Here is a 27,313-nt window from a genome sequence, read left to right on the forward strand (position 1 = left end):
CCTCAACTCAGCTGGAGCAGAGCCAAGCTGCCGGACAACACACTCTCAGCCAGGCACACGCATCCCCAAGGGACCCTATTGACCAATATGGGCCGAGACGGGTCCTACCCGCCCAAATGGCTCTCAAGCTGTGACTTAAAGAACACTGGGCTAGAGAAACCATATTTTAAAACATTTTAAAAGAACCAGATGGGAAACCCAGCACCTATGAAATATTTGCAGCACAGCATGACTGAATTACAGAGACACAACTTCAAAGTATCTAACATCTGGAGTGTCCGTCACAAGCCACACAGCCGTGGAAACCGCATTTGAATCGCCAGCCCCGTGCGCCTGTCACCTTGATGGACTGGGTCTCGAACGTGGATGGCAGCATGTTGGGGAAGAGCTTCACCACGACAGGAAGCAGGAACTCCATGAACGGCACCACCACGAAGACCAGGAAGGGGACCAGGCGGAAGAGGTCAGCACAAATCCGGAGAAACTGCAAGGAGACGGAGCAAAGGGGCGGGGTGGGGCAGGGGTCACAGGTGAGGCCCACTGGCGGGAGCTCTAGGCTCCAAGCAGCTCACCAGGCAACTCCCGAAGGCCACTTCTTTGTCCAGCACCCAAACATCGTGCCACGGCCTTCAGGGCACCACCACCAGATGCTGCCCGCCACCCAGAGGCATGGCAGGTACCTGCCCACTGGGGGTCCTGCTCTACGGCAGCAGCTTGAGGCAGACACAGTGCTGCCATGTGTTGGTGCTAGCCAAGGGGAGTGACAGGCTGAGGGCTGGTCATTCTCGGCAGCAGGCAGGCCACTGGGGAAGGCTGGGGCCCCAGCCCCCACCCCAAATGCTCCACAGAAAGGACTGTTAGCTATGCATTTCTCTGATTTTTCCTGAGATGGTTAGATTTAAGGCTATATTACATAGCAATCATTAGAAAAAAATCGAAGTGTACATCGTTATAAATTACTGCTGATGCCATTAAAGAAATGGCAACTTGGGGTGATCAAAAATGCCTGGGAACCATTGGCTGGGTCCCCACGCAGTAACATGTTCTCTCCAGTCAGTCAACTTAGCGCTCTGCCGCTCCCACTAAAGCTGCCAGGCTCACAGGCACCGAGACCACTCCTCTGCACGCCGTCATCTACGCGTCCACTCTAACTAGCGAGCACTCTGGGGAAGAGTGGCGGCATTTCCAGAAACAGCCTTGTCTGGGGCCTGTCTGACGTCTGCACAGTTGGGTCTGGGTGACATGTTCCCGTGGAGCACCGTCGCCAGTGATGGCGGCCCTTCCCGGGCAGGGCTCAGGAATAAGCAACGTGTGAGGACACAGTCGGAGGCCGTGCACATACCCACCTTTCTCCCGAGACACTCAGCCATGCGTCTTCCAAACCCATCTCTACTCTGATGCTCCCCACACAGCAACTTGCTGACACAAGCCTATCTCCCCATTTACCAAGCCTGCTTTCTTGCACATTTTTTATTATCAAAATGGACTCATGGATTCCTACATTTTTCATTTGTTTACAATTCATTTCTATTTTTATTTTTGTGCTCAAATGATCCCAGATTTGGCCATGGATAAAGACCCTCCAAGTTGGTGCCTGTGTGTGTCGATGCTTCTCCATTAAAATTTTTTAGCAGTTCTATTGAGGCTAACTTACACACCATAACATTCACCCATTTTAAGTGTATAATGCAATGATTTTTGCTGGATCTATAGATTGTGAAACCATCACCAAAATCCAGCTTGAGAACGTTTTCGTCACGCCAAGAGGTTCCACTGCGTCCATTTGTAGTTGTCTTCATTCCCACTCTCAACCCTAGGCAAACAGTGATTTGATCTGTTTCTATAAATTTCGCTTTTCTGGATAGTTCCTACACATGCAATTCTTTCGCGTCTGTCTGATGCTAGTGTTATGAATGCTGTTCTCTTGATGACCTGATCCCTTGGACCTTATGAAGTGGCATCCGTCACCCCTAGTGATCTTTACTCTGAAACCTGCTTTGCTATCAATGTGGCCACACCAGCTTCCTTTTGACTAGTGTTAGCACCACTTACCCTTTTCCATTCTTTTACTTTTAATCTATGTGTGTTTTTACATTTAAGGTGTGTTTTTTTATAGCATGCATATAGTTGGGTCTTGCTTTATTTTAATCTAATCTAACAATCTCAACCACTTAATACAACTAAAAAAAGTAAAACCACATGATCACCTAAATAGAAAACACATTTGACAAAATCTATTCCTGATAAAAACTGATGAAATTTACAAAAAAGGTATTGGAACTAATAACTGAGTTTCTAAGTCTGCGAGATACAAGACCAATATATATAAATCAATTGTATTTCTACATACTAGCAACCAACAATTGGAAACTAAAAATTTAAAAATTCCATTTACCCGCAACAGCCAAAAGGTAGAAACCACTCAAGTGTGCACTGCAGGATGAATGAACAAAACGTGGTCTACACGCACAACGGAATATTATTCGGCCTCAAAAGGAAGGACATTCTGACACCTGCTACCACACAGATGGACCTGGAGGACACTGTGCTGAGTGAAATAAGCCAGACACAGAAGGACACACAGTGTGGGACCCCACTTACAGGAGGTCCCTAACATGGTCAGATTCATAAACAAAAAGGAGAACGGTGGCTGCCAGGGGCTGGGGGACGGAGAGGGGACCAAGTGTCAGTTTGGGGGACAGAGAGTCCTGGGAGGGCGGTGGGGATGGTCACACAACATGAAGTGTACTTAAAAATGGTTAAAACTATAAAATTTAGCTTGTGTATTTTACCACAATAAAAAAAATTCCATTAACAATAACATCAAACAGTAGGGAACCAGGCAATATTGCTGGCAAAATGAAAACGGTCCTGTTTCATTCCCCACTGGCTATCCCGGAAGTGACCCCTCGTTTATTTCCGAGCCTTTTCTCAGGTTCTGGCACAGTTTCACCCTGGACATTGCTGCCCCAACCCTGCATCAGCCACGTTTCCAAGGAGCCCTGGCTCCCCTTCATGGGGCAGCAAGACGCCAAGGGCTAGGGGCCAGGTGTGCTCACTGTTACCAGGTGTCAATGCTGCTAGGCCCGGTCACCAGATGGAAAGGGAGCAGAAGGTTCAATCACACCAAGGATCAAAGATCGGATGAGAGTCACTTAAAGCCAGAAGCTAAGTCACAAACTAGCAGATTCATTCACAGGGACTCATAAGCCAGGCGGTAACTTCAACAGTGGACTTGGCATGGAGGGTGGGGTAGCAGTTTGGTTACCCTACAAGGATCGCCGTGAGCAAAGCACGGTGGAGCTGCCCTGGGGAAAGGGGCCGGGAGTGCACGCACTGCAGGCAGAACTGGGGTGCCCACTGACCCAGCTGCCCCTTCCCTGCAGCCCTATAACAGGCGTCAGCCGCACTATCCTGTCCCAAGGTGTTGGAGAGAAAACTCCGCTGACTCAGGCCGAGAGCTAAGGCTTATTAGGGGATGGTCTCTCCCTGCACGGCACTTCACATACGTGCCCACGCAGTCCAGGCTGTGACTTCACTCAGCATTACATTGGTCCTGTCACTTCCAAGCATTTCTATACAGAAGCCAAATCTCCTGTGTCAGGGTGACCGTCTAGGGGACAGAAACCCTCCTTTCACTGAACGCTGTAGGTCCCCAGTTCCAAAGTCGGGACAGAGAAGTACTTCCCAAATGCCTCTGTTCCTCAGCAATTCTCAGACACTGTTGTCATTCCCCACTGAATGTGATGAGCAAGCACTCAACAGTTACATAAACTTATGTTCACATTTCAAATGTACCTCCCACTAGAGCAACACTTATGTCAACTGTATGAACACATTTTAAACTTTCTAATGTGATTTTCCTTTGCCTTTGTAAATATGCTCATTTTAAGAGTCACTTCTCTGTAAGCATCAGGGCCATGAACATTTTGTTCACTTTCCAATTACCTATGACGCCCTAAACCAAGGGAAAAACAGCACAGCTGCACAGGCCCTCTTCACAACACTGGCAACAGGGATTTGCCACCACTGCCGACGTGGTGTCCATGCTGGGACCTCGCCCTGGGACTCATCTGCTCCGACTTTTCTCCTTAAAGGCTCATACCGTCTTCAATGAAGTAGCAAAACAAAACAAACACAAATAACCCAAAACGAACTTTCTCAGCAGAACGGGATGGGAGGTGCACAGGAAGCCTGGCTCAGGAGGCATCATTATCTTGTAATCACGTAAACGACAACGGGCGTTGTGATCAGACACCCACAGACGCTCACAGGATGATTCTGAACTTCTAATAAACTGCTTCCTTCCAATTTCCAATCGGTACCCTTCTAAAACAGCATCCCTTGGGAGAGTCCAGCCAGTTAAACTAAAACAACCTGTGTGCTCAATGCAGTTCCTGAGAACAAGTATAAAACGAGAAGCCAGTTACTGTCACAGGTAACAGCTAATTCCCAAAATGTGGAAAAGGCCCCATTTTCTCATGAAGGAACCCTCTGAGGGTCAGTTTTGAGGGAAGGGGCATTTCTGTGCCTTTCCTTGGGGGATCTCAGGGCACTGACAGCTTGAAGCTGCCTCTTGTCCCCTGGGACTCAGCAAAAAAGGAAAAGAACAAGGGAAGAAGAAGGTAAAGCTTACAGTGTAACTGCCAGTTATTTCACGGAGCAAGTAAGAGACCCAGAGGTCTGAGCACCTGGAAAGCAAGGCTCAAAAATTCTAAGAGCTGTGGGGGACAGAACAGGCTGTGTACCAAATGCCCAACCGGAAGCTCCTGAGAGCCCAGAGCGCGCGAGCAGGAAGGTTCCGGAGCTGATGACAGACGCGAAACGTCTGGGTCAGGAGCACAGATCCCAAACAGTAACTGAAACTCCACAGAAGGGAAATGCACAGGCCCTAGGACAACGAGACAGAAAAGGCGGCTCGGTTCGCCTGCAGCAGAGACACAGTCCGGCCGCCGCAGACGGTCGGCGGGAAGGAGAAGCCCAGCGCGAACACACGCGAGTCCCGAAACCCTCTGGCAGCAGAGGCATCGGCCGCCAGCAGCGTGGCGTTCGGCCCGGCACACAGGGGACGTTCGCTTGTCCACAGGTGTTCTGACCTTTTTCTTTTCCCCCCAAGCAGAATAAAAGGCCCGACGTGTTTCAAAGCAGCCGCAGGGGCGGACGGGACGCCGTGCGGGCGCATTACCTGCCTGCGCTCGCGGCGGGTGAGGCTGTGGCCGTGCAGGATGCGCCAGAGCATGCGCGCGGCGATCTTGGTGTCGATCCACAGCAGGCGGAAGCCGTGGTAGTAGTGCTTCAGCTCGTCCAGCACCCGCTGCCCCAGGGACTTCCTCACGGCCACCTCCGCGGGGGGGCTGTACACGGGGCCTCCCTCCTCCAGCTTTTTGTTCTTGTCCTTCAGGGACTTGAGCGACTTCTCCACCACGGAGTCATCGGCCAGCGCGGGCGATGAGTGCCAGCAGCGCGCGGGAAGGAACCGGGGCCCGGTGACAAGCAGACCGGCCGCGGCGGGGGCCCACGGGCCTCGGGCCACGGCGCACGTGCGCTCGGGCCTCGCAGTCCAGCCGCCCAGGGGATCACCTCTGAAGAAAAGGTACACGGGGTGGAGCGGGACGCAGCCGCCCAACGGGACATGCCTAGAAAAAGAAGAGGACAGCCATGTCTCTGACCTCCCACCGTACGGCAACCAGACATACAACAAACTTGCGTCTGCCCAGAGCATACAGCAAACTCCCCACCACTTCCTGATGCCTGGAAAACACCGGGGAGCCCTCCCCTCCAGAGCTGGGGTGAAGGAGCTGCCCCACACGGGAGAGTGGCAGGGGCTGGGGGGTCTCAGATGGGCAGGCTGCACATGAACACAACCAGCAAGGCCTGACAGGACAGACAGACCAACTCTGGGCGGGTCTCTGAACCTGGCTCCCAGACTTGGGGAGTTTGGGGGTGAGGGGGTGGTGCAGGGAGGTCCTCTTCCCTAACAGGTGGCTTTCTACAGAGACCTGCAGTTCCTGAGTCCTAAAAATCAGCAAGGATGCCCGAATCAACAGTGGTCCAGATCCATGTACCAGCTGCCTAAAGGCGTTTGTGCAGAGTGGCAAAAACAACAAATGAAGCCCAGGGCCCCTTCCCCTCCTGCTCACTCCGCTCTGTACTGGCCTTGCCCCGAACCCCCACAACACACACACCCGCAGGCCCGTTCCAGGTCCGCAGTTCACTCCGGCCTCCTGCCCCAAAGTGCTGTCCTAGCATGCCATTCTCGAATCCATCACACAGGCTCCCACTGGACCAAGGGCTCTGTTAGGCCCAGCAGGAAACCACAGAGCCCTCTGTCCACACTCTATGGCTCACAGGGCTGCCCGGGTCCCAGTCTGCTCTTCTGGGCCCCAGGCAGCTGCATATTCGGTGCCCATCCACAAAACAGCCGTGCGAGGCAGGCCACTTCGCCTGCATGTCTGGAGCATGAACCGTGCCCCGCAGCTCTCAGTGCCCAGCCAGAGCCAGGCACAGCCCAGGGTTTGTGCACGATGAAGAGACTGTCTTCCAACTGCAGCAGCGACAGACCACCATCTACAACCCAATACTGGGACAACTGGCCCGTACAGTTATCTTTCAGTTTCACAATCTTCCACTCATCTCGCCTGTCACTAGAAACCTCTCCCCTGCTCGTCACAAATCTAGCTCGAGGTGGCTGGCCACACGCTCTAACTTAACTTCAGAGGCACACTGTTTATAGCACACACAGCCCAGCTTCTTCCCACCTGTCAGTCATCTCTCTGCACCTAGCTCAGTGCCAACTATGAGGACCTGACCTCTGGAACAGACTGTCCCAGTTCAAATTCCAGCTCCACTACTTATTGCTGTGTGACCTCGGGCAAATAACTTAACCTCTCTGTACTTTGAGTGTCCTTTGTGAATATGTGTGCTAACATACATGAAGTACCCAGAATATTGTCTGGCACACAGCAACACCCATCACAGAAGTGGCAGTATTCCTACGGACCTATCAAAGCAGTTGAGAAGCCGCCAAACAGGAGTGGAAGAAAGCTGGGAAATGTCTAGTTTAGCTGCTCCTTTTACAGATGGGGACACTGAAGGACAACCTCGCAGCCTGTAATGGGCAGGTGCAGCTGGCGCAGGGCACTTCTGGCCCCCTACTGACCAACCCGTCCCTCTCCCTCCAGGCCAGTCTCTCTTCTGTCCTGAGCCCGTTTCTGCCTGTGAACGGCAGGGTCAGTCCTGTCCCGTGGCAGGTCCCTCAAACCCTCCCTGTCCTGACAGTCACAGCCAATGAGGGACAGGCTGCAAGGAGCACAGCAGAGCCACTCAATCAGGCTCTGGCCACAGCCTGTACCTCTCGGTGCAGCGAGGGCAGTACCCGCGCAGAGACCAGCCTTACTCCCAGCTACATCAAGCTACGTATCCAATTTCCAACCCTCACTTAGCAAGGAAGCGAGTGGCTCCACGAGAAGGCGTGATGCCAGCAGTCGCAAGGGGCAGCCAGCAGGCAGACATGAAGCCAGCTGAGCAGAGACGCATGCGGCGTGTCCAGGGGGACCGCAGACCTGCTGCCTTCAAGCACATTACAGAGACAACTATTACTAACACTCTAGTCACAAAGGGTTAACTATTTTCAAAAAGCATAAAACTAACTTATTGTTTTAAAAATTCCTGTCAGTAGAAAACCACTCTGGGCACGGCTGCCTTTCTGGGGGCAGCTGGGACAGATGGCATGACCGAGAAGGGAGCCGCAGCGTCCTGAGAAGTACCCGCTCCCTGCCCTGCGTGGGGCCAGCGGGCACGGCCTCCCACCACCCAGTCACCACACCTCCTGCCTTTTCTCCCCCGACCCTTTTGTTTGATGTCACCTTCAAAGTGGGTGAAACCGCTTGGCAAAAGCAACATCTCAGAAAGAAACACATGGTCACCAGAGGAAGGCCTGCTCAGTCTCATTAAAAGCATGGGGGCTTCCATTAGTCGCCTGTTCGCTTTAGGAAGCTAACTCCTGCATGCGTCTCAGCCCAGACATCTTGTCAACCCCTCCAAGAAGAGAAACGCTGAGCAGTGCCTGGCAAAGGAGCACCGTTTGGCGTCAGCCACACGACCGCTGGATAGCAGGCACAGCAGGTGGGGACCCAGACCTGCTGTGGCCACAGCACCTCCTCGACTCTTGTAAACAGCTGTGAAAACGCCACAGGCACAATGCCTGTGGGCCACTAAACTTGTGGTAACATGTCGGCTTGAAGGGGACAGCGTGCCAAGTCAATGGCCCAAGCGCAGGCCACAGAGGGTGCCACCCCCAGTTCCTCAGGGACACACCACCAGCAGGGCAATGTGGTGCCAGCAGCACCACGACCGAGAGGGATGATTCTAGAGGTGCAGGACACCTCTCTGCCAGAGACAGGAGGTGAAACCACACTTGCTTGCAGGACAAAGCGCCGCTCACAACAGCTCCTGGGGCCACACGACCTCCAGCGTGCCTGCTGTGGGCGGGGAGCACCTGTCACCAACGTGTTCACATTTCCACCGCCAATTGTCTGAGCAGGTACACCAAGTGAGACCTGAGAGGACACAGGGCCTCATGTCCACTCAGGTTTTCCCACTGAACGGGGTTTCAGAACTGCTGCGTTGCCGTCTGACCACTTCTCAGTCTTGGATGCTTCCTCTCTGTCGGTATCTCGTGATAAAGGAAGGCAACAGCGGCTGGATCATGTCCACGGGGCTGACAGAACCTCTCCACCTACTCACCCAGCAGGGGTCTGGACCATCTCACCTGAAGACTGACTGCAAAACAACTCACACAAATGGTTGCCACTTGCAGTTACTTATCTGTGTAACAAGATTTCTGGTACTGTGCGATCAAAATGAAAAATAACACTGTTTGGATGCTGAGACTGATATAAGATTTTGACTCTCGTCTGTAATTCCTAATTTGAACTATATGAGTTCAATAAAGCAGCTTTACAGTTCTCACCATTCAACTTTCTATAGAAAGTGTTCAACGTTCTAAAACTTGTGAACGTATCAACCACTTTTTATGTTTTAATCTGAACCTTAAATGCAGGTGCATTTGAATCTTAAAAAGGTATCCAACAAACTCAACATCCATTCCCAATAAAAACAAGAATAAGAATAAACAGACATGGGAAAGAGTACTCAAAACCAGGAGCTACCAACACATAGTAAACACCAGACTCTACCTCAGCTGTTGTGAGAATGCAGGAATGGCTACAACTGTCTGACAACAGATCTGGCTACTGCACTAAGACCTAAAACCACAACAGAAGCAAAAGTACAGGGAAGAAAGAGACAAAAAATTATCCGTACTAGGAGGACCCCCGACCATTAACTAAAAAGATGTTACAGTAGGAGCAAAAAATAATGAATGGAGCTGGGTGAGTGGCCAGGGACAAGAAAATAGACACAAATTAGTAATTCACCAGGCGTGATCAAGCAATATGGTGAATGTGTACACGAAAAAAAACTTATTACAATAAAAGACACATTGCTGTTAATCCCCCTCAAAATACTCCCCCTTGCTTTGAACACACTTAAGCCATTGTTCTTGCCACTTTCTGAAGCAGTTCTGGAAGTCTCTTTCGCGAGTGTCTTTACCTGCGCTGTTGTGGCTGCCTCGATGTCCTGAATCATTTTGACTTTGGGGAAGAGCCAGAAGTCCCGCAGTGCCGGGTCCGGTGAATAAGGTGGATGAGGACACACTGTAATGTTTTTATGTGACAGAAATTGCCGTACCAGAAGCGATGTGTGACACAGACTTTCATTGTGATCAAGAAATACAGTGAGCGCTGCTGCCGAGTCCCATCCAATGGAAAGCCAGGGACCTTCAATATGGGAAGCAGCGTCAAACCTTAGTAACAAAGTGTGTGACAAGTTTCAACTTGTTCGGTGCAGTCAGTCGGGTGTGAGCTACAGTTGAGAGATGTGTTTAAAAGTGTGCCATAAATTATCCTCCATCACGACAATTCTCTGTGTCATACATCACTTCTGGTATATGGCAATTTCTGTCAAATAAAAACATTACGGTGTGTCCTCATCCACCTTATTCACCAGATCTGATACCATGCGAGTTCTGTCTCTTCCACAAAGTCAAAATGATTCAGGATATCGAGGCAGCCACGACAGCGCAGCTAAAGACACTCATGAAAGAGGACTTCCAGAACTGCTTCAGAAAGTGGCAAGAACGATGGGATAAGTGTGTTTGAAGCAAGGGGGAGTGTTTTGAGGTGGATTAATAGCAATGTGTCATTTACTGTAATAAGTTCTTTTTTATTTAAACATTCACCATATTGTTTGATCATACTGCACACATGCTAGCAACAATCACTTAGAAAAGGTGATGAAAAGGGAGGTCCACAAACACCACCAAATAGAACACATCCAGGAATTGTCCGAAAGGCGGTGCATGTGGCCCATACAAAGGAAGTGACACACGTTTTTTAGAAAGATAGGTCTTAATACAGAAAACAACTTACACTGGAAACACTACCTGTCATTTTAAAAGTAAACATTCCCAAATGATTTTATGGGTTTAATGACATTCTAGTTACAATCCCAAAATGACCATTTTAGAACTAAAATAATTCACAAGAAGAACAGTCCAGAAAGAAGAAAGGCATGCAAGTCCTGGTCCCCGAGATGACAGCTGGCTGGAGAACTCACTAAGGTGAATGACAGGTAGACTGTCCCAGAAGGACAGACGCCCCGCCCCCACAGGGAGACAGGAAGAGGGCCCTGCCAGCTGCTGGCGCCCCTATACAAGGCACCGCTCCCCACACCTGGGGCCGGTCGCAGCAGGGAACCCAGTCCTTAACCTGCTGTAGCCACCAGAACTTTAAAACCAGACTACACGCCAAAATCCAGATTTCCAGCTTGTCTTGAAAAACCCTGAAAGCTGGCCCTCTGGGGCCACATCCTTCATGGTAACCATGACCATACCCCCAGGTCACCGGGCCATACTGCTGGGTCCCAGGCCCCTAAAATACCACCTACAGGTCAGAGTTCATTTTAGAATGAAATCTAGAAAGGCATGCTTCGTCAATCAAGAGTCAAGCTGTCCCATGCTCACACGTTAATAGTTCCACATCATAAAAAGATTTCTTATTTTTTTAAGGAGGGCACAGCTCACAGTGGCCCATGCAGGGATCGAACCAGCAACCTTGGTGCTATCAGCACCACGATCTAACCAACTGAGCTAACTGGCCACCCCCCTGACAACAGTCTTGTGACTGCAGAAGAGAAACCTACTTAACATAAAAGTCAAGAGCTGGGCGGAGAGCTGGGGGGCTGGGGCTGGTGCTGGGCGGGGCTTTTAAACAGACTTTGTTGTGTCCCCACCTGATGCTGCCCTTGCGTGACGCTGGCCACACACACTCACGGATGCATGCAAGGCCCCGGCTGGCTGCTCACTGAGCACTTTAAAGGCTTGAGATCCAAGATGGTGGCCAGCGGCAGGCGGCCGATGAAGGCGCCCCTCACCGTGAATCAGCTTCCCAGCACAGCGCCCATTCACACCCCCGAAGCTACATCACCAACATCAATGAAAAGGGGCAGGTCCGTCTGCCAGTACTTATTGCTGAAAACTGGAAGCCAGCAAACAGAACCAACCAAGGGATCCAGTCTGGCACAGCACTGGTGAAGGGCCCCCAGCTCGAGCCCCCCCACCCCACCCCCGCTTCAGGCTGACTCAGCTCAAGAATACTCCAGGGGGCCGGCCAGGTGGCTCAGGCGGTTAGAGCTCCATGCTCCTAACTCCAAAGGCTGCCGGTTCGATTCCCACATGGGCCAGTGGGCTCTCAACCACAAGGTTGCCAGTTCGATTCCTCGACTCCCACAAGGGATGGTGGGCAGTGCCCCCTGCAACTAGCAACAGCAACTGGACCTGGAGTTGAGCTGCGCCCTCCATAACTAAGACTGAAAGGACAACAGGTTGACTTGAAAAAAAGTCCTGGAAGTACACACTGTTCCCCAATAAAGTCCAATAAAATCTTTAAAAAAAAAAAAAAGAATACTCCAAGGACCGTAAAATGAATGTCTTTAAAAAACAGACACATAAGAAAAAGGCCCAGAATAAAATATACCAAAATGCTGACACTATTTGTAACAGGCGCAGGGATCACAAGTGCTCAGTGATTTTCCACAGACTCACCAATGGATGTGGCTCTACATTTCAAAATGAAAAGGTAAAGGTTTGAAAGGAGCAAAAACGCAGAGCAGGAAAGTCGGATCTCCCGTCTCCCGCCGTCCCCCCAAATCGAGTCACACATCACTCAGGCATTTTCAGGCCCCTCTTCCGAACAGGCAGAACGTGATCCATATACTTACACACGGCTTGTCAGCCCCACGGCACTGGCACAATTAAGACAAGCATGATCCCCCAAACCACCTGCAAAGGAAAAACAAGAAAATCAGTCTTAAGCAGGCACTTTATGCTAATGTTTCTTAGAGTCCGGACTGCGCTGCAGTGGAGGATGTTCCTTTTGTAGAGGAAGTTCCTGGAAGCCTGTTCTGCTGTTGGAAGGTTTCAGAGCATTGCTAAGTGCAGGGCCATCCCAGTTAGGAACACAGCGTCTCGGGGTGGCACTATGGAAGAAGGGGAGCCTGAGTCAGACCGTGGCTCCTCACATCCCAAGTGAGGGCACCAGGCTCTGCCAGCCAAGGGCCTAGGGAGTCGGGGCCCCCACTTGCTCCCCCCACAGCTTGGTGCTGGAGGGCAGAGGACAGGGTGCATATGACCCCCAATGCACAGGCAGCCCACAGAGCGATCAAGGGACAGGTCCAAATGACCCAGCGCTCTCCCTGCCCAATGAGAGGACAAGGGCTGAGAATTACTGGAAAACAAACATCCATGGTAAGCCATTCCTTAGGGAAATAATACTGATGAATGCACAGCACAATTTTAGGATTTTGATGTATTTTTTATGCTTCCTCTCACTTACTCTAGTTCCCACAAGCATAAATTCAGCGTTCATTCACATGACCAACATTCGGGCCTACCTGTGATCAAACCCTGTGCTGGGGAAGCAGCCTGTGGTGGGGCCAAGACTGAGATGGGACCAGGCAGCGAGCCTGGAAAGGCAGGCGGGCGTCACAGCCCTTCAGGCAGCCGGAGTGCCAGGAGCAGGTCTGAGAGCCAGCATGAGAAGGGAGGGGGGAGGATGGACAGGGCAGGGGGCACCACTCCTGGCACTCAAGGAAGACCCAAACTGCTCCCCATGGACCCTTTGGGGAAGGACTTCCAGTTGTCACTTATGTAATTTACCAGGAGGTTAGTACTCTCAACATAGGCAACTCTCACTTTTTTGTGCAAAAGGCCATTCCCATCAAACATTAAATTTTCAGTTAAAAATAAAAAGCACATGGCAAAGAACACACCGCTCCAACTGAGGACCTGCCCCTGTGTCCTAAACAGGAGCCCGCCCCATCTGTGCTTGTCCCCTCCACCCCTGCCCTGGGCCAGCCACCCCGCCCCCCTCAGAAATGGCTCCGCCCTGCATATGCCCCCAGCCAAGCAGACAGGCTGTCACAGCTCCCAGGGCTCTGCCCTGCCCCACATCTCTAAGTGGCTTGAACTTGTACACCCCTTGTCCTACCTGCTCCCTTCCCATGGTCACCCTACTCTGAAGGCTTCCATCCCACCCCTCAGAGGAAACCCCAGGGTGGGCTTCCAGGTTCTCTCCTGCCCTCCCCTCCCCCTCCACGACAGGGAGTGCTCCATGGGCCACTCCCTGCTTCCGGAAGCTCTTCTGTTCTCTGCAACAAGCAATTCTGCTTCTCTCCTACACCACCCGCGGTCCTACAGCTCCATTCTGACTCGACCCCGAGTCAGTGCAGACCCACCAGTTGAGGGCTCAGTCCCACGAGCTCTCCCCCACTTCACACATCAGTTGCAAGTAGGGTCCTCAGCCCACACTTCTGCCAACTACAAACTCAAGGGTTCCCATGAATCGCTCAGTTTTGAGAGTTTGCTAGAATGACAGAGAACTCAGGAGAGCGCTCCACTTACTGTTCCAGGTTATTATGAAGGACACAGGTGAGCATCCAGATGAAGACGTACATAGCACTACGTCAAGAAGAGCCCTGAGTGCAGGAGCCCCTGTCCCCATGATCAGCAGGTGCCGCCCCAGAAGCTCCCCAAGCCTCCCTGTTCAAGAGTTTGAATCTTTGTCACCTACGCGTGATTACATCCTCGGCCATTGGCCCTGAACTCAGTCTCAAGGGCTGCACCAAGAGTTCGGGGGTGGAGTTGGAAGGTTCAGATCTCGAATCACAGGTACCTCATTGGTATAAACTCAGGTCAGAGGAAAGGGGCTCACAAAAGACACCCTGTCACTCAGGAAATTCCAACAACTTTAGGAGCTCTGGCAAGAACCAGCAAGCACAGGGGCCTGAGACGAAACGCATTTCTGCGCACCCCTCACCTTCCTTCACCTGGCTTCTAGGAAACCACGCTCTCCGGATTCTCCCCCAGTTACTCCAGGCGGCGTCCTCTCCCCCCCCCCCCAGCTCCTCCCGGGCACGCTGTACCTGAACACCTGTGGGCACACGTGACCCAGAGGTCCATGGGCCTTCACACCAACAGCTCCAAGGCTTCCCAGCTGCCCCAGCCTGCTCCTCCCCAGGCCTCCCCCGTCTTCATAATGGCCAGAAGCTGGGAGCGTCCCTTGATGGTCGCTGCTCTCACACCCAGTCCTTGGTGAAGCTGCTCAGCCCACCTCTGGGCAACCCCGGCCCACTCCCAAGTGTGTGCTGCACACAACTTCCTCTCAAAGAGCACGGTGTGGAAAGGTAACTGCAGAGTGGGGCAACCTGACAGATACCACCTCAGCCAGTGACCAAGGTCACGTGGACTGCCACAGTCACACTGACAGCAGGCAGCCCTGACAGGATGTGATGAAAAGGACCCTTCACCTCTATGGTCTCCTCCCTAAAAGCCACAAGCCCAGTCTAACCATGGAAAACACATCAGCAAACCCCCTTCGAGGGCCATCGCACAATGTGTCTGACTGGTCCTTCCCAAAACTATCAAGGGAAGTCTGAGGAACTGTCACAGCCAAGAGGAGACTGAAGAGAAATGTGACTAAATGTCATGTGCCATTCTGGATGGGGCCCTGGGACAAAGTGTGTGCAGAACAAGAAGAAAGTATGTAACAGAAAAGAATATCAGAACAAAGGAAATCTGAACAGTTAGATTGCACCTGTTAATAATGTATCAGTGTTGGTTTACTCCTTGTGACAAAGAACCATACTGATGTGAGATGTTAACAATAAGGGAAATGTACTCCAGAAAAGGCCTGCAGCACCTAGGGAGTCATCTCCGAGGTCCAGGGCCCTGCTCCCCACAGTGCAGCCCTGGGGCCCACAGGCTCTGGTCCGTCGGACCCACAGCAAGCTGCCTGTCTGACCCACTCCCAGTCCCCCTGTGTCTGCGACGATGAACAGAACTACAGGAAACACTTGTGTTCCTGACATGACACAACCCCAAAACAAATTCAGCTAACTTTTTAACCTTAAACATGCTATGGAAGCGTGAAGTGGCCAAGTGTCATCAGAGAGCGCGCTCTGACAGCAAAGACTAAAAAAGCTGCCCTGGACAACCAGTCAGTCTTTGCTGCTCAACGCCCTACTGACCGCTCCAAAGGGCTAAGCAGCCAACCAGCCATAACCGTTAAAAATGACAAGAATCAAATGTCTTGGGGCACCTTTGTAAACTGTACAGCACCGTGAAATATATCACTTTACTTGACTCTCTCAGTCTTATAGGCAAGTTTATCTTTACCCCAATCTTATCAATAAGGAGCAAACTCAAAAAGATTAATGTAAAGAGAGAGGGAGGGAGGGAGGGAGGGAGGGAGGGAAGGAGGGAGGAAGGGGGAGAGAGAGGGAGAGAGAGAGGGAGTGAGAGTGTGGGCGCCCTCCGTGTGGACCTCCTAAGAGCCCAACATGGGGTGTGATCTCCATGTCACAGCTGGGTCACTGAAGCTCAGGGTACAAACGAACATGCCCGAGACCACGCACAGCAAGACCTGGGGACCCTTTACAGACGCCCAGAAACCCCGTAAGGATATGCATCCCACGGACGTCCCACAAGCCCGCGGGTCCTGCTCGCCAGTGTGAGCGAGCCCCCCGCCCCCAACCGCATCTCGGGAGCCCTGAAAGTGACCCAAGGGCACGACTGTCCGCGTGAGTGGGAGCCACGTTCCATCGAGCTTAACCACGAGGAGCGCCGAGGCCGTACCAGGGCCGGCCGTCAACGCGCTCTCTTCACAACTTTCCTAAACCCGCTCTGAACGCAGCAGCCAGCGGCTGGGCGACTAAGGTCACCTCGCGAGTGAGTCACCGGCCGCCGCGCGCACCACGCCCGGGCCCGGGCGGGGCGGAGGGGCAGGGCCGCCCAAGGCCCAGCCTGGCGTGACCCCGGCCCGGCTTGACCCCGGCCCCGGGCCGCGTCCAAGCGCCCGACCCACCCAGCGGGGAGCCGCCTCGCCCGCCTCCCCTGCCCCCGGCGCCCCCTCCCAGGTCGTCGGCCGCTTACCTCTCCGGGCGGCGGTGCGGGGCGCCGGGATGCAGGCGGGCGCCCGGCCGCGGCAGCTCCTCAGCAAGATGGACGCCATGTGCCCAGCGGTGGCTGCCGCTCCAGCCTCCTGCTGATGCCTCCTCCTCCGCGGCGGCCGCGGCTCCTCGCCGGCCCGGCGGCGCCTCGGCCCGCCCGCGCGGACGGTTGAGAGCGGCAGTTAGCTCCCGGCGGCGGACGCTCAGCTCAAGGACCCGGCTCCGGCGGCGGCCATATCCCGGCCCAGACGTCGGGCGGCGCGGGGCGGGGCGGCCGGGCTCCGCTCCCATTGGGCCCCTTGGGCGCCCGCCGCCAACCAGGTGAGGGAGGTCCCGGCGTGCCCCGCGGCCGACTACCGGTCCCGGCGTGCCCCGCGGCTCGCCCCCGTGGCGCGTTGCATTCTGGTTCTCGCTGCGCCGCCGCCCTGCTTGCGGACCGAACGAGCTGAGGGAGCCGGCGGCGCATGCGTGGCCGGCCCTTCCGCGTCGCGGCGGCGGCGGGCAGCAAGGGGAGGAGCGGGATCGGCGCTGCAGCTGCGCGCGGCAGACGGCCCCGCGGGGGCTCAGGGCCGCTGGCAGCCGCGCTTGTCTGTGGTCCGCCTCGGCCCCGTTCCGGGCCGGCGCGCAGCCCCGAGGGGCCCCCGGTGCAGGGCGGCACGCCGCGTCCGCCACCCGCCGTTCTGGCCGGGCCGGCCCCACCCCCAGGACGCGACGGGGCCTCTGGCATTCGCGTCTGGGCTGGCCGAGCCCGCAGACCCGCCCTGCTGAGCTCCAGCGCCTGCTCCCGACCTCGGAGGGCGAGACCCGGCCGCGTGATCTTTGAGCGGGGCCCACCCTCCGCTTCCCTCAGCTGGGGTCACATTCGCAGCGGTCGTGGGGGGTGTCGATGAGGTCACGCAGAGCGAGCAGGCTGCGGGGAACGTGGGGATACGAGGCTCCCGCGGCCAGTGGAACCCGGTCTTCCCCAACTGTCCACTCCCGCCGCCTGCACCCCAACCCAGCGGCACCAGACCCTTCCCTGGGACTCGGGACTCGCCACACTGGTTTCCACCTCCCAGCCTTTGCTCCTCTCCGGTTCGCTGCCTGGAAAGGGGTTGCCATCCTCCTTGCCCCATCCGCCTGTCCCTCCTGCTCGCTGATGGAAGCCCAGGGCATAGCGCGGTGTAGTGTAGGTCCCGCAGCGCACACTCGGTGCACATCTGTTGCGTGGGGTCCACGAGTATGCTCCCCAGTCTCCATAGGCTAGTTGAATGGCACGTCCCTGGAGGCTTCCCCAGCGCTCAGCCGTCACCCTCTGGAAGAAGATGGAGCCTGTCTGCGGTGGTTTTCCTGAACCAGAACTGCCAGGTGTTGGGTCGGGATGCGCCTGGCGTTCCCATCTCAGGTGGGAGAAGGGCGCTAGTTAGTGCAGGGCACTTTGGAAATGACATGAAGCGCCTAAGTTGGCAGTGGGCAGTGAGCGCTACAGACATCAAAATGCTGAGAACCCAGGCCTCCCCTGCCAACAAACAAAGCCACGCCCCTTCCCTACCCATCTCCCCCGGGGGTGAAAACATACAGAAGGATAGTCCTTGCCTCTACATCCCAAGGTCAGGTGGACAGGCACTCAAGTGCCAGACAGCACTGGCATTTTAATGCCCGAGTGTAGGAGTGTGCTTACCCTGATGCTAGTAGCTGACTTTGGGTTGAGCCATGGAGGGGCAGGGAGGGAGGCCCCACAAAAGGGGCAGACGAAAATCAAAGCTGGTCCCTGGCCATGCTGTATGGTCCCAGCTGCCCGGAGACAGGACCAAGTAGGAGGCAGTGACCCATGGATTGACACGAGTGTCTGTTTGCAGGACTTTGAAGGACACTGGATTGAGAGGGGAAGGAAGCCCCCTCCCAACTCTGTACTGCGTGAGGCTCCAGGTGTGAAGAAAGGTAGCAATACTGCTCACCTCCCCTTGGGATGACTCACCCCTGACCCAGCCAGGTGGGGTGGGAGGGAGAAGCCAACAATAGGGTCTCTACAGGGGCAGGGACCTGTGTCAGGGACTTCTGGATACCATCTGCAGCCCAGTGAATTTTTTTTTTTTAAGGAGGGCGCAGCTCACAGTGGCCCATGCCGGGATTGAACCGGCAAACTTGACGCTACTGGCTACCACGCTCCAACCAACTGAGCTAACCGACCACCACCACCCGACCCCCCCATGAATTTTAGAGAAATTTATTTTTCAACAATAACTCACTGGGTTTTCCACTTACCTGAAAACTGTGTTTGTAGCAGCCATTTCAAGTTTATAAAAATAAGTATAAACAAACAAAAGCATGGCACCCTGGCAGCTTGCCATGCGCACCCTGATGCCAAGTGAGTGGCCGTCATCCTGACCTGCATCTCTTCACTCTGGAGTCCAGGAGTCGTGGCACAGCCGGTTTGTTTTAATACTATGACTCTTTTTGTCTTTTTCTTTCTTTTTTGGGAGTTCCTTTTTCCTCTTCCCATGCTCCCCACAAATCGTACACAACCTTCCACAGTCTCTCTGTTTCTACGCAAGTGACCAGAGTCGAGAGAAGCGGGGTCAGATGTCCTGCAGCACAAACGCCCCAGCTAGGGGGGGTTAGAGAATCAGGTTAGAGGTGAGGTTAGGGTTCTGGTTAGGAAATCAAGTTAGAGGGTCAGGTTAGAGAACGGATTAGGGAATCAGGTTAGGGATTGGGTTAGGAGTCAGGTTAGGGGACGCACAGGAGGAGGACTCCGCAGGGCTTGGCTCTGTACTGTGTTTCCCCGAAAATAAGACCTCACCGGAAAATAAGCCCTCGCATGGTTGTTCAGGATGACATCCCCTGAACATAAGCCCTAATGCGTCTTTTGGAGCAAAAATTAATATAAAACCCGGTCTTATTTTCAGGGAAACATTGTACTTCAGCCACGCTCAGGTGCACAGCCAGGTGGAGTTGGATCCGGCCAGGCTGGGGTTTTTGCCCAAAAGTGTGAGGAAGAAAGGAAGGGCCAGTGGAGTCAGGTGTGTGTAAGAGTGACTAGCAGGCTTGACTGGGAAGTTTAAACGGGAAGAGAGGAGGGGGGCAGCTTGGGACAGAGGACAGTCGCAGGGTCACTGGTCTGTGGGACCTGCTGGGCCTGAACAGGGTGTGGTCGGGTACCAGACCGAGTGAGCTGGCAAGCGAGGGATGCTCTGTAATGGGCTGGTTGGTGGCTGGCTGGCATTGATTGGCTGTGGCAAGGGCTAAGGTGTGAGCCCAGGAGCAGAGCTCGAGGCGAGGCTGGAGGGCAAGGTCCTGGGGGAGAGGGGCCAGGACACCTTTGCCTCTGAGCAGTGTGGATAGATATGCTTTCTTCCAGCTGGAAGCAGCCTTAGCTAGGCCCACGCAGAAGGAGGGGCAGGGGCCAGCCGCCAGCCCCGTCGCCCCGTTGGAACCACCAACGAACGTGGTGGTCCTGGGCTGGGATATGAGACGGAGGTGTGTTTGGATCTTGGGAACCCCAGAATGGTGTCTGTGGGAATGAGGTTGAGCTTACTGGCTCCCCACAGCAACACCACTCTGTCCTGGCTCTTCCTAACAGAACCCTGGGTTTATTGGAAAACACTATTTGCCAGGCTCCCCTGAAGCTAGACCTGGGACTTCAGGGGCAAGGTCGTGCAAGTGAAGGTGGCCCCTTGATCCTTCTGCTTCCTTCCGCCTGCCAAGCACCGTGGGCAATGGAATGGAAAGAAAGGAGCCTGGACTGCCAACCTCCGGCTTGTTTTACGCTACTGAGAAAACATTTACCTTCCTTAGCCACTGTTGTCTGAAGGGGTTTCTGTATATAAAGCTGGACTCAAGCATAATGGATTCAAGGTCACATCCCGCGAGAGGCTGGATTGCTGGGTCCGTGTGACTACAAATGTATATTTTTGGTAAACCTTTAAAATGACGAGGTTTTAATTTTAACTTTTTAATTTTCTTTCACTGTATTAAAGTGAAGTAACGTGGCCAAGTCCTCAGTGTACAGTTGAAGCGTTTTTCCATTATGCCTACGCCCAGGCAGCCCCCACTCCCATCAAGGCAGAAAGCTGCCAGCTCTCAGAAGGCTCCTAATGCCCCCTCCGACACCACCCCTCCCCACGGGAGCCCTGCTCTGGCGCTTCTACAGTCAAAATCACTTTGGGGCGGCTGGTTGACTCAGTGGTTAGAGCGCAGTGCTCATGACACCAAGGTCGCCAGTTTGATTCCTTTATGGGCCAGCGAGCTGCGCCCTCCACAACTGGATTGAAAACAAAGACTTGATATGGAGCTGATGAGTCCTGGAAAAACACACTGTTCCCCAATAAAACTTAAAAAAAACCCACCACTTTGCCTGTTTTTTCCACTTCGTGTAAATGGAATCAAATAGTGTATACTTCTTTATCTGGCTCCTTTCTCTGGACATTACGTCAATCAAATTCATCCGTGCTGTGGGTAACATTAGTTTGTTATCTTTCATTCATACAATGTGCATCCCATTCTAGGCACATACCACACTGTGTTTGTCAATGTGTGTTGAGGGACCCTCTGTTTTGGCCATTATGAACAATGTTGCTATTAATATTCTTGCACATGGTTTTTTGCCCTTAATAGGAAGAGAATTGCCAGTCATTGCCGGTCAGCCTGTGCTTAAGTTCAATGTCGGAAGATATGATACGTACCGACAGATGGTTTTCCAGAGCAGTCCTATCAGCTTACCACCAGCAGGGCAAGCACCACCGTCATCCAGATCTCCGCCAATCATGGCTCTTGTGGTTATTGCACTGGTAATCATTCTGGAAGGTATGGGGTATATTGTGGTTCCTTTTCCATTCCTTTTGTGACGAAGAATTTCGAGGCACTTTTTCATATGCTCTTGACCACTGAGACCTCCTGTGAAGTGCTTGTGAAAGGCTAGTTTTTTCCTCCTTTCCTCCATTGGGTCATCTGCCTATTTCTTACCGAGTTGTGAGAGTTCTTTGTGTATTCTAGATAGGGGTCCTTAGATAAATGTATTGCAAGCATTTTCTCCCATCCATGGATTGCCTTTTCAGTTCTTCATGGTGTCTTTTGATGAAGAGTTCTTGATTTTAATGACTTAATCTCTCTTTTTTGGTGCTTTTTTATGATTGAAGAAATCTTTGCTACCCCAAGGTCATGAAGACATTCTCTTGTTTTATTCTATAAATGTGACTGTTCTATCTCTCACATTTAGGCTTATGATCATTTGGAACTGATGTTTGTTTTGTATATTGTGAGGCAGATGTCAAGGATGACTTTTCCTCTATGGGTACAGGATAGATCCAGCACCATTTATTGAAAAGACCATCTTCCTCCCTCTTCAGTAGGCACAACAATGGCCCCCAAAGATATCCATGTCCCTTCCTAATTCCAGAACTTATGAATGTTACTTTACACAGAAAAAGGGATTTTGTAGAGATGATTATATTCGGGGTTTTGAGACGGGAGACTATTCTGGATTACCCAGGGGGGCCCAATGTAATGAAGTGTCCTTAGAAATGGCAGAGGGAGGTTTGATGACAGAGGAGGTCAAGTGAGTCGCGTGTTGGGGACTCGAGCAGCCAGTGCTGGCTTCGAAAGTAGAGGAAGGGGCTTCAACCACGGAATGCAAGCTGCCTTTAGAAGCTGGAAAAGGCAAGAAAATTAGCTTTCTCCTAGATCCTCCAGAAAGAAATGCAGCCCTAATGACACCTCAGTGAGACCTGTACCTGATTTCTGATCTACAGCACTTCAGGATGATAAATTTGCATCGTTTTAAGCCATTGCATTTGTGAGAATGTGTTACAGAAGCAAATAACTAGTATGCCCCGTTGAATTACAGTGGCACTTGGGTTATAAATCATCTGGCCATGTATGCTGGCACTCTGTTCTGCTGCTTGGTCTTTCTGTTTATACTTGAGCCAATACCAAGTGGTTCTAATTACTGTAGCTTTCTAACTTGTCTTGATATATGGTGCTGTCAGACCTCTTGCTTGTTCTTCTTCTTCAAGGTTGTTTTGGAAGTTCTTGATGTCCTTTGATGAACAGAAGTTCTTAATTTTCGTACAGTCAAATGTGTCAATCTTTCCTTTGATAGCTAATGGGGTTTTTTCTGTCCTTTTAGAGAAATCTTCCCTGACCTAAGGTCAGAAGGGTAGTCACTTATGTTTTCTACCAAAAGATTTAAAGATTTTCTTTTACTGGTTAAGACCTCGATCCACCTAGAGTTTCCAGCATTGTGGAAGTTGCCTGCAGGGTGAGGTATGAGCCCAGCTTCATTTTTCACCCTGTAGCTAACACAGCATGTTCCCAGGCCTCCTTATTCAATAGCCTCTCCTTCCCCCAGTCTGTGTGCCCCTGTCATATATCAAAGTTCCATCGCGTGTGAGTCTGGCCCCAGAGTCTGTTTTCTCTTTCCTCCTATCCATTGGTCAGCTGTTCCCTGTACCACTTACGCCACTTCCTGCCGGTCAGACCTGAGGCACACACAGTCACCCAGAAGCAAAGGAGGCCCCTGTGTGAGACCTTAACAAGTCAGTGTATTCACACGGCCCTTTGCCTTTTGGGAGAAAGTTGCAAAAGTGCAAAGTTCTGACCATGATTAAGACCACTGTCTCTTTCCTCACTGCCTACCTACCAATCTGGTTTGAAGTGCCCTCGCGTGGTTGGCATCTCACCAGGCCAAATCCTGCTTGCGGTTCGCTGAACTCCTTCGATGTGTAAAGTCGGTGTTTCTGTCAACTTTGGGAAAATTCTGGTCATTATTTTGGGTAGTAGTTTTTTTCGATTCCATTCCTACCTTTTCCTCCTTCTCAGGCACAGTATACGTGTTAACACTTCAATCTTGTCCATCGAGTGCTTGAGAAGTTTTCTTCAACATTTCCCTCTCTGTTCTTCAGATTGGGTAATCACTGTTGGTAAGTTCACTGACTCTTTCTTCTGTCACCTTCAATCTTCTGCCAAGCCTCCAGTGATTTTGTCATTTATGTATGTTTCATTTCTAGAATTTCCATTTCATTCTTTTTAACAGCTTCCATTTTTGTTGCGATTCCTCTTTTCTTCACTCATTAGACCATATTTTCCTTTAATTATTGAGTACCTTACAACAACTGCTTTCAAGCCTTTATCTGTCAAATCTGACACTGGACTCAGGGTTGGTTTCTATTGATTGCTTTATTCCTTGATTATGGCCACATTTTCTCTTTTACTCATACGTCCAGTGACTTTTTATTATATATTGGTTATGTTGTGGATACGTTCTAGAGTCTCTAGATTCTGCTATCTTCCCCTAAAAATGAGTGTTATATATAACCCGCTCTGGGGGAAGCCAGCCCATGTCAGGCGGAAACTCCAGTGCCTTCCCCACAGATGCCAGCTGTGTCCTTTTAGAGAAATCTTCTCTGTGTCACTGCCCCCTCAGCTCAGCAGTACAGCGAGTTCTGGTTGGATGCCACGTCTATGGTAAGAGACTGCCCACTCAGAGAAAGCTGGGGCGGTCAAGGCAGACCTCATGTTTCCTTCACTGGGCATCAGTCCTGAGAATGGCCAACTCATCTGTTTTGTCCATGTTATGGTTGTTTACAGTGGGGGGCAGGTCTGGTACAGGTTTCTCTGTTGTAGCCCTCAGCAGGAGCCTCAGGTTTGCTTCTTAAAAGAGATCCTTCCACATCTGTGGGAAAACTGGGGAGCCCTGATCAAGTCTGGGATTTAGTTAATGGCAAGGGACCAGAGTTGCTTCCTTAGTTTTGACAGAGCTACCATGGAAATGTAAGGTGTAGACTCCAGGGGAAATAGGGGTGTGTGTGTGTGTGTGTGTGTGTGTGTGTGTGTGTGTGTGTGATTCCTTATTAGCTTTGCATTTTTTTCTGTAAATGTAAAATTATTCCACTAAACAAATAATAAAAAGGATCCGTCTGGCTGGAAGGGTGAGGAAAAGTGGGTTGGGTGGGAGAGGACAAGCTCCGTGTCCTGTGTGGCTGCCCGCCAGGCTGCCTCTGAGTGGCCACTCCCGCTGTCTCTGGTCAGTTCCAACTCGGGTGGCGGGCGAAGCCTGTCACCAGTCCAGAACTGAAGTGGTCCAAAGCGCTCCCCAAGCTGTTACTAGCGCTTACATCTCGCTGCCCGTTCAGGGCTCAGGAAGGGCTTTTATTTTCTTCTTTCTGCTGTTACGGGTTTTAATTTCCTGCGATTTTCATAATTAGGAAGAGAAGTGTTACCTTAGTACAAAGCGCTCTTTCTTTAGCCAAAGCCTGAGTGCGTGGGCAGCGCTGGCTGCGGGCCCCACCCTGGGTGGTCCTCGACCCCTGGCAGTCCCGGTGGAGGATGGGGGCAGGAGCCGCAGGAAAGGTGCGGGCGGCCTGGCGGAGGTTGCTGGTCTTCGCGCCATTGCCTTGGGTTTTCAGGCATCGTTTCCTTCGCTCGGAAGGACCCAGGAGCTGCAAAAACGGCTCGGTCACCCGGGGAGTGTAGGGTCTGGAGGCAGGAAGGTGAGCGGTGGGCGCGGGCGGCGGGGCGGGCCCGGAGGGCGGGGCTTTGAGGTGCGTGGCCAATGCGGCGGGCGGGACTGTGTGGGGCGGGGCCAGGCAGGCCGGAGGCCTGCGGCGGGCTGGCGGGACCGGTCTCTAACCCCTTGGCCGCAGCGGCCGTGGGGGCGTCCACATCCTCCCCCAGAACGTGTGAGCTCGCTGTCCCAGCCGTGAGGGCCCTGCTCCGCTCCCACCGTCCCCTCTGCCGGGCGTCCCTGCGCGTTCAGGAGGGCGCGTAGCCCGGCAGGTGCGAGCACGCGCCCTGGGGAGGCGGGCTCTGACCTGACGCAGCCATTCCGTCCCGGCAGCCGCTTCCCGAAGGGTACTGCACTATTATCGACATGACTTTACACACAGAGGCCTCACAGGTCGTGCAACTATTAATAGTAAGAGAGGTGTGGGTTGGACTGCGTTCCTCAAGAGATTCGTTCCAGTCCCAACTCCCTGCCTGTGAATGCGACCTTATTCAGAAACAGGGTCTTTACAGATGGTCAAGTTAAGTGAGATCATTAGGTGGGCCCTGATCCAACGACTGGTGTCCTCATACGAGAAGACAGACAGGCGGGCACACGGGGAGAAGGCCACGTGAAGATGGACCCTGGGACAGGAGTGATGCTGACACGAGCCAAAGAACACCAGGGACCACCAGCCACCACCAGAAGCTAGGAAGAGGCAAGGAAAGATTCTTCCCGAAAGCCTGCAGGAGGAGCGTGGCCCTACGTACACCTTGCTTTCAGGCTTCTGGCCGCCAGAACTGTGAGAGTAAGTCGGTGTTGTTTTGTGGGCCTTTAACTGGCGGCCCTAAGGGATCAGCATTAGAGGGAACAAGGGTTGGGGGCCTGGCAGTCCAGCTCCGGGCAGCATTGCTACCTGGCGATAAACACAGGCTATGAGTACCCTCCAGCCAGCCTGGGAGGAGGTCAAGGAAAGCTTCTGGAGAAAGAAGTGTCACAGCTAAGACCTGGCATGGGGTGGTGGTGGGGGAAGAAATTGGATCCAGCACCTGTCTAGGGTCTGGGTGTGTGTCTGTCCAAAGGGTGATCTCCAGAGGGGAGTTAGCTTCACAGATGGGGGGGGGGTGTTGGGGAGAGGCTGGGCTGGAGAGGCGGAGCTAGACGTCCTCCCGATTCCTGAAAGTCCACCATGACGCTGGCGGAGGAGCAGGATTTGTGTAAGGGGCACTGGATTTTAAACAGGTGGGTTACATGGTCAATTTTGTGGTTTTAAAAAAATTCCCCTGGCTGGGTGCAGAGAATGGACTGGAGGGGGGAAAGTGGGGCGGGGCAGGGGGTGAGGAGAAAGCTGCCCTGAATGCCAAGCGGGAAGTCCTGGTGGTGGAGGGGACAGAGCAGGAGGAGAGGAGGATTTAGGAAGTGGGATCCAGGGAGGAGAGGAAGAACCCGCCGCTGGCTCGCTGGCACAGTGGAATCTCCAAGAAGCAAGCAGCTTTTGGGGTGGAGATGAATCTGTAGTTGCCCCCAGGACCCTGGTCCTGGGCTGCGGTTTGCTCCTGGAGGTGACCACTGAGACTCTGATGACAGGCACCTCAGACCTCTTGGAGGCTCCCATAGGTCAGCCCCCAAGGCAAACAGAGGGGTGGGCAGAGAGGGTAGGGAGGCCTCCTGCTCAGGCCTCTCAGCCAGGACTTGGGTGGGGGGAGGTTTGCAGGGCTTTAGTCTGCACGTCCATCCCCCTGCCTGACAGACGCTCAACAGAGGGTTGGCCCATGTGACCCGAGGAGCCTTGCAGTACTGTCTGCTGGCTCCTGGAGGTTGACCCAGTGGACTGACATGGTCCTTGGGCTGAGTGCGAGCTGAGGCAGAGCCTGTCCTTGGGAAAGGCAAGCGTCCAGCTTGGAGAGCAGAGTGGTCATGTCTGGGAAGGGGCTGCTGGGAAGATCTGGGGGTGGAAGGGCCCTGCTACTGCTGGCCTGGGCTGTGAGCCTGCTCTGGGCTGAGGGGAAGGGGCCTGCCTTCCCTCCCTCCTTGGAGGCCACCTGGGGCACAGGAGGAGGGGCAGCTTGAGATCACTGGTTTCCACTTGGAAGCCCTCTTTATTTGGCCAGGGATGGAGAAAGGCTGGGGTCAGAGTGCATGCATCCCCATGGAAACAGCAATGAGCCTGGCCCCTGGGGAACCCTGGCCCTAGTGGGGGATGGGGAGGCCAAGCTGGGGCCGGGGGCTCCTTTGGAAGCAGCTCTTACAGGGAGTCTGGGCCAATGAGCTGCAGGACCTACAGGG

General features: G+C 53.1%; 2 protein-coding genes and 1 long non-coding RNA gene across 4 annotated transcripts in view; 2 read left to right on the forward strand and 1 right to left on the reverse strand.

Moving 5' to 3' along the window:
- LETM1 (leucine zipper and EF-hand containing transmembrane protein 1) overlaps positions 1-16,889 on the reverse strand; it is a 34,720-nt gene extending 17,831 nt beyond the window's left edge. For both annotated transcript variants that reach the window (XM_074320263.1, XM_074320261.1), the window contains exons 1-4: positions 16,550-16,889; positions 12,340-12,400; positions 5,186-5,636; positions 341-484 (exon numbers count right to left, since the gene is read on the reverse strand). In XM_074320263.1, the coding sequence (XP_074176364.1) occupies positions 341-484; positions 5,186-5,636; positions 12,340-12,400; positions 16,550-16,628 (735 nt within the window). In that variant the 5' untranslated portion in view covers positions 16,629-16,889. The remainder of the gene's footprint in view (positions 1-340; positions 485-5,185; positions 5,637-12,339; positions 12,401-16,549) is intronic.
- A 923-nt stretch (positions 16,890-17,812) lies between these two features.
- Positions 17,813-18,778, forward strand: LOC109434986 (uncharacterized). Its single transcript, XR_002135908.2, has 3 exons — positions 17,813-17,950; positions 18,405-18,486; positions 18,645-18,778. It is a non-coding gene; the product is annotated as an uncharacterized LOC109434986 (long non-coding RNA).
- Positions 18,779-25,695: 6,917 nt separating this feature from the next.
- The window catches only part of NSD2 (nuclear receptor binding SET domain protein 2), a 68,393-nt gene continuing 66,775 nt past the window's right edge, over positions 25,696-27,313 (forward strand). Inside the window, exon 1 of the mRNA XM_019712499.2 lies at positions 25,696-25,835. The gene's annotated coding sequence lies outside the window, so the exon portion shown is untranslated. The remainder of the gene's footprint in view (positions 25,836-27,313) is intronic.

The sequence above is a fragment of the Rhinolophus sinicus genome, linkage group LG02, assembly GCF_036562045.2.
Source record: "Rhinolophus sinicus isolate RSC01 linkage group LG02, ASM3656204v1, whole genome shotgun sequence".
Lineage (NCBI taxonomy): Eukaryota > Metazoa > Chordata > Mammalia > Chiroptera > Rhinolophidae > Rhinolophus > Rhinolophus sinicus.